Source organism: Centruroides sculpturatus, unplaced genomic scaffold, assembly GCF_000671375.1.
Source record: "Centruroides sculpturatus isolate CEXI.00-Female unplaced genomic scaffold, Cexi_2.0 scaffold2091, whole genome shotgun sequence".
NCBI lineage: Eukaryota > Metazoa > Arthropoda > Arachnida > Scorpiones > Buthidae > Centruroides > Centruroides sculpturatus.
In genome coordinates this window covers 68,724-75,830 of record NW_019386649.1, presented here as the reverse complement: position 1 = coordinate 75,830, position 7,107 = coordinate 68,724, and the positions used below count along the sequence as shown (strand labels likewise).

At 32.3% G+C, this 7,107-nt stretch overlaps 1 protein-coding gene across 1 annotated transcript in view; it reads left to right on the top strand.

The window, feature by feature from the left end:
- Positions 1–121: 121 nt before the first annotated feature.
- LOC111615487 (ras-related protein Rab-23-like) overlaps positions 122–7,107 on the top strand; it is a 34,897-nt gene continuing 27,911 nt past the window's right edge. Inside the window, exon 1 of the mRNA XM_023356892.1 lies at positions 122–267. Coding sequence (XP_023212660.1) covers positions 185–267 — 83 coding nt within the window. The 5' untranslated portion in view covers positions 122–184. The remainder of the gene's footprint in view (positions 268–7,107) is intronic.

Here is a 7,107-nt window from a genome sequence, read left to right as displayed (position 1 = left end):
CAACTTTATTCACCTTCTATCAGATATTGTTTCATATGATTAAAATGAGGTTGGTAATAACTTCCTTTATAAAGTATTTCTATATTTTTGCTTGTTTTATTAAATGTATTTACATTTTTTCTATAAACAATTATTTCTTTTTTAGGTTGTTGTTGTTGGAAATGGAGCAGTTGGAAAATCCAGCATGATACAAAGATATTGCAAAGGAATATTTACACAAGAATATAAAAAGACTATAGGTGTAGACTTTCTAGAAAGGCAAATTGAGTAAGTTTTAATTATTTAATGAGAATAAATTTTATTCTGTTAAAAAGTGATGTTTTACACTTGATATGGTGTATATAATGAAAAACTGGGATTTTAAAAATTATGAATAAAACACACCTTTAATAATCCAGCAAATAAATATTAGTAAAATAAAAACGTTTTTGATCATTTTTTAACAATCTTTCTCCGTTAACATAAAAATAGAATGTAAATATGAAAATATAAATACAGTAGAGCGTCGTTTATCTGAAAGCATTTTAGTCAGCAAATTTAAATTTTTGCTAGTGCTGTGGCGCTGCAATCTTTGGCTATATCTTGGGCTACTCCATTATTTTTTTGTTGGTGTGTGTGTTTTAGCTGGCAGCAATGGCACTTTTGTGTGGTGTTTTTCTGAGGACTGTGTGTCGTGCTGAATCGAACGTATTTGATACTAGATCAACTTCTAAAGTATAATTTTTTTTGTTTTTATATTTTTCAATATATTTATTTTGTTTGTACAAAATAAAAAAATAATTTTTAACAATACAATAGCCACGATTATTATTTTAGAAAGTTTTCGTTAGGCTTAACATCGACGAAAATTCAATGCGAAGCGACACGCAACGGAGAAAAATTTCAACACGGGATAGGTTAATATATTTTTTCGTACATAATTGGTTATCCGAAAAATAAGTTATCCGAACAACCCCAGTCTCCAATTGATTCGGATAAACGACGCTCTACTGTAATTGAAAATGTAGTTGTGGTTGATAAAATAAACAAACACACAAATAATATAAATTAAGTTGAAAATGTCACTTAATAAAAATAAAATAAACGAAAGTAAAATGTTTCTTAATAAGATTAATTTTTGTAAAAGGACTGCCATGTGGTAACTAATGTGTCTGCATCCCTATGGTTGATGCAACCAGTTCTCTTGTGCACTTTAAAGATCTCCAACTTTTCAAGATATTTCATTGTGTATAAATTTGTTGTTAGTTTAATTATTGCTGCTTGATCTCAATGGACTTGAATGTCTTGTTGTTGTAAGCTGATAGCATGGTGTTTTTTAGGTTCTTAATCGTATATTTATGCTCCTTGAGATGTTGCTGCAAGTTGTGCATCGTGGCGCCCACATATACAAGGTCAGAATCAAAACGCTGGTTGCATAACAGTATAGAGTAGATTCCTGTGGCTGATTTCCAGTCATATCATTTCTTATTGTTTCTTTGGAGCTTGAAAACTAGGATTGTGTCAATATATCACTTGTAAATTATTAGTCTTGGCTGCCTTTTTATGTATTTGCCTTAAAAATGGGATATAATTTAAAACTATCCTTTGTTTTCGGTCTATCGTAGCATGTTGTTGTTTGGAAGGTTATGATTAGTTTTTCTATGATTTCCCTTTGGTATCCTTGTTGTTCAGCAATCCTTAAAATGTAACTTAGCTTCGTTATTGTGTCTTTTATGTTTGTACAATGCGTATAAGCGTTTCTTATCCAGGATTTAAATGCCACTAACTTGATATGATGCGGATTGATCAATTTATGTGGAATTAAAGTTGGTTGAAAACATGGTTTTTGTATATGCTGGTCCAGATTTCTCCCTGTCTGCAAGTGGTGGAAATATCCAAAATATTTACATTATTTTCACTCTCCTGGTCTACTTGTAGCAATAAACCATAAGGGTTATTACGGATTGTCTCCAAAAATTGCTGTAGGTCAGGTTTTCTTTGCCATAGGATGAATATATTGTCGACATTTCTGGTGTACAAAATGATAAGGTGTTGAAATTTGGGTAGAATTTTGTTTTCTAGTTGTTGTAAGGTAACTCACAAAGAATTGCCAATGTGGGGCTACCCATAGGTACGCCTCTTCCTTGTAAATATACTTTGTTCTCAAATTCAAGAAACAAGGTATAACCTACTAGGTGTGGAAGTTTTAGTATTTGATTGTGATTTGGTGGCACATTTTCAATATTGGCAAATAAAAAATCTTTTATTGCACAAAAACAAAGAGATAATTTTATAGAAGGATACATCAATTTAAAGTCCAAGACCTTCATATATTCATTGTCCTTTAGAGAAATGCCTTTGAGACTTTCTATAAGTTGCAGTGAATTGTTAATCGAGAGTGGATGGCAATGAGCATTAAATTGGAAGAATTTGACCAGTTGTTTTTGGTTAAGAATGTTGGAGAGTTACGTTTCTTGATTACAGGATGTATTTAGTATCCTGGTTTGTGCGTTTTGGCAAATGTGAATATTCTTGGTGCCCGGACTGTGGAGGTTTGCATACATATGTCACTGGAGGGTCAGCACCTCTTTGATGCCCTGTCAGGACTGACACCACCGTGTCCTGATTGACACGGAAGCTGAGACGTCTCAGTGTGTTGAGTCGGTCACACAAGCAGCTGCATGTGCAGGCGATCAGGCGGGATGGTGTGAGAGACAGTGCACCGGAAGTGACTCACGCAGAGACTAGGATAACAAAACAACCTACTTTAATTAGGAAAAATTTAAAGAAAAATACATGAATCTGGGGTCTAATTGATAAGGGTCTAACTGATACAATTATATACATGCCTTAGCAGATTCTGACAGAGAGAGTTTACAAAAAAAGCGAGTGGTGATAGATACCTGACGTAACGGTGGGTTTTCCATAGGCTGAAGCAACCTCGTTGACCAGAGTCGGAAAGTTCGGTGGGGAGGAGACGAGATAGTCCTATTAGGTATTCAGCGGTGATGTTAATCCAAGGATGATACTCACTAATTGCATAGGTGATCAGGAAAGTTCACTAAGGTAAACGAGAAGGTGAAAGAGCCAGAGGTGATGTGTATAGTATTGATAAAACAGGGTGATGACTGCACTTTTGGAAGAACGGTCAACGACTGCTTAACTTTTTTAGTTTTTTGTTATATTCAACTGATGAACTTGAGACAATAGGTCGGGAGGTTATGAGAAAGCATCACTTATCTGCTGAGAACTTAAACAATTAACTCCTAAATGCAAGAGTTTACAGTTATCCGACAAGATGGTATAATTAGAAGGTTATGTTATGATTTAGTTATGTAAATAAATTATGTAGTGCTGAGTCTCACACATAAAAGTCATTCTAAAGGAGTAGAGGTGAACCTTTTAACCCTTTGGTGTACTGTTTCTAAAAAAATGGATGGGTGCTGGTTGGCATTCTGTGCTTGTAATATATTCATGTAATTTCTTGTTGTAGGTTGAATGTTTTAGCAATACCATTACTTTTGATTTATCTGCCTTCATCAGGACTATGTTATTTTGTTGTAACCGTTGGCGTGATTTCTTTATGATGTTCTGAAAATGTCGTGTGTTTGAATCATTGTTTTTTATTTCTTTTGCCATTTGGAACTTGGTTTTCTAATGAACAAAATCCTGATTCATGTCATTCATACCTTTAATGATCAATTCAATGTCTGGCATGAAGGTCTCTGGCAGAGGCAAGGGGGCCAGAGCATAAAGAGGACTGAAATTTAAGGCTTCCAAAATGCATTGTGGTGTTACAATGTTATCCCATGATGTGATATGGGAGTTTCCACTTTTGTTTGGTTTAATATTCTGCATGCGGAATATCCATCTTAGTTTCTTGATGTAATTGCATTTTAAATTTCTTTGAACATTCTGTGTCAAATTAACGACACTTTTATTCACAATCGCTAGGAGCTGTGGGTCCTGTTCATAAAGGTAGTTCTCCATTTTTATCAGCTTGTATAATAGAGTGCATGTTTGTTGTCTTGTATTCCTTTCTGAGGCACAGTTGTCTCAGTTTTGGGATTAGCGAATTACATCCCATGGGTAAGCCTATTTGATAAATAGACATTGGAAAGGAAGCACTGAGTTTGAAAATCAAATTTAGCTCTTGCTTTACATAACTTAAGGGTCAGTTTCCTATACTGCTTGGCTGGCATAGCCATTGGTATACTTAAATATAATGTGTGTACTGGATAACTAACTATGAATAAAACACACTTTAATAATCCATCAAATAAATATTAGTAAAATAAAAACGTTTTCATAAATCTTATTAAGAGACATTTTTATTTTATTTTTAAGTGACATTTTCAACTTAATTTATATTATTTAAGTTTATTTTATCGACAACAACTATGTTTTCCGTTATTTATATTTTCATATTTACGTTCTATTTTTATGTTAACTGAGAAGATTGTTNAAAATTTTATGCTGTTCACAATTTGTTTTGTAATTTGTTAATTGATATATAATTTATGTTAATATGTTTAAAATTATTTTAACACATTTATGTAATATCGTTTAAAAATATTTTCGAATGTCTACAGTAAATACATATTAAAAAGTATGTGTGAAATTGTGAATTTTCACACATAAATGTGTGAAAATTTTTTTGTTTTATTGAAAAATAATTAAAGTCTAAATAAGACCTTTATGTGTGTGCTTATTTAAAAAATTTTGTTTCTTTTTCCCCCTTGTATGGGAGTACTTGTACTTGTATCAATAACTAATAAATAAACATATATAAATTTAGTGTTTAAATTATAAAACAGTGATTCTTTTTTTTAATGTGACCTATTGATGGATAAAATGTTTTGTTAAACTTAAATGGATGCTGTCTGAATGTAAAGAAAAAAAAACATTTTACCTGTCAACCTAATCCAAGGGGATAACTTGTATCTTGGCCTGATCTCCATAGCAAATGGCATAAAACACATATGGGTTAAACAGAGATTACATGAAAATAATTCCACATAGATACTTAAAATTTCAGGATGACATCTGCAATAGTCATTCCTTTAATTTAGTACCAATACTTGAATAATCTAAATTTTGCAAAACTTCGGCAATTGTGAACAATCTAAATCTCTATCTTTTCTCACTGAACGTGATTGAGTCTACAGCGTTATAGTTCATTGTAAAAAGAAATTAAATACAATGAAATTGTTGCTAACAGGAGGCTGTCATTTGCAAAATAATAACTATATACTTCAACTTTTATTTGCTCTTATTGGATGATTTATTTTTAGTATTTCTTAGTCAAAATGAATGTTTCAGAAAATTATGCTTTATAACAGAAAATTTAAAAGTATCTTTACAAAAGTAACAAAATTGGTAATAAAATGAGGCCACCATTTACAAAAATAATACAGTAAGACCCCACTTAATGCAGGGGATGCATTCCTAGACAACAAAGTGCTAAGTGAAACAGTGTTAAACGACACCATTTTAACATAGAGTAAATAGGAATAGAGGAACGTGACTGAAAATTAAAAAAAAATTTATTTTATTTAAAGTAAATTTTTTTTTAATTTAAATAACTTTAAATTTTAATTTAATTAAAATTTAAAGTTACTTTTATATTAATTTGTATAATAATATATGTTAACTAACACACAGACAAATGCACACAGAAATGTATAATAATATAGGGGAGTCTACTGTAATTAATATAACACTGTAGATATGAATTCATGAATTCATATAACACCGTGTTATATGAATTCCATGTTGCATGAGTCACTTAGATTTTACAAATACACGTGCCAGGCTGTGAACGGCTCACATATTTGTAAAATCTAAGTGACTTGTACAACATGAAATTTACATAACATGGAAGTATCTACTGTTAAAGGGGGGTCTACTGTAGTTCATTTTTTGTGACAAAAGGTATTGACTTTTCTAAAAGTTTTTTATTTTTGCAATAAAGTCATGAAGTTTCATTTATTGCCTTTTTCTCTCCATAAGCAAATGTCAATAGCAGAAGATTGCATCCAAAACGCCTCACTTTGCTTTTGCACTCCTTTCAAAATCTAGATCATTCGCTACAATTTGATCAACAATTTTGGTTATTGTTACCAAACTTTTACTAAAGAAATCCGTAACAAGTTCTTTGGGTTCTTTGTTTTCAGAATCTCTGTTTTCCAGTTCATTATGAATTCCTTGTTCTGACAGTTTGTGAAGTCATCTTTGGTAAAGCTCTTACCAGAAACCTGCAGTAACTCCCCAATATCCTACTCGTCTACATCTCCTGTATCGATTAAGTTGACAATTTTTTCAACCTAACGATACAGCAATAGTCTCTTCCTGATGAGAATTCTTGGATACCTTCAGCCATAACTTCTTCTACACTTCGTTCGTGCATTTATCAGTTAATTCTTGCCAAGCCAAGTCGCTATGTAAAGTACTATTTTTAGCTTATCGCTCTACAACGAATTTCGTTCCAGAAAGAGCCAGTACCTAACGGGTACTTTACGTGGGTTCACGTTTGTTAGTTTGCCAGGCTTGGACTTTTCGGGTGCACCGAAATAAAATTAAAGACAAGTTAGTCAAAAATCAATAAAAGTATTTAATAACGATCTAGGAATAACTATTTACAATGTTTATAACAAAACAACAAATTTATTCAAACAAATAAAATCCAAAAGTCAACCCGACAAAATTCAATCTTATTCTAACTTAGAACTATTCCCCTTGGAATTCCGACAAAAATCAATCCTTAACTTAAGGTACAGAATTTCTTACAACTATAAATCCTAACCGTCACCTCAATTATACTAGGAACCTTTTTCCAACTCAAGACTTTCCTATTCCTTGATCCACAAATTGAAAACTGCAAACGCTTTTGACTATTTCCTATTGGACACCTCGTTCACTGCTACCAGCAGACTACGCTTAATCCTTTCAGGAGCTCACCTCTGCTTTCTTCACTTGAGCTACGCTATTTATAGTCTGAGGTGACGTCACAGTTTCTAAGTGAGACACTCCCCTCATTTACATACTTACACGTAACATTCACTTTTTTCTTACTTATCTGGTAGCTTAATTCCCGACAATACTTTGTTAACCTTTTACAGTCTTTTC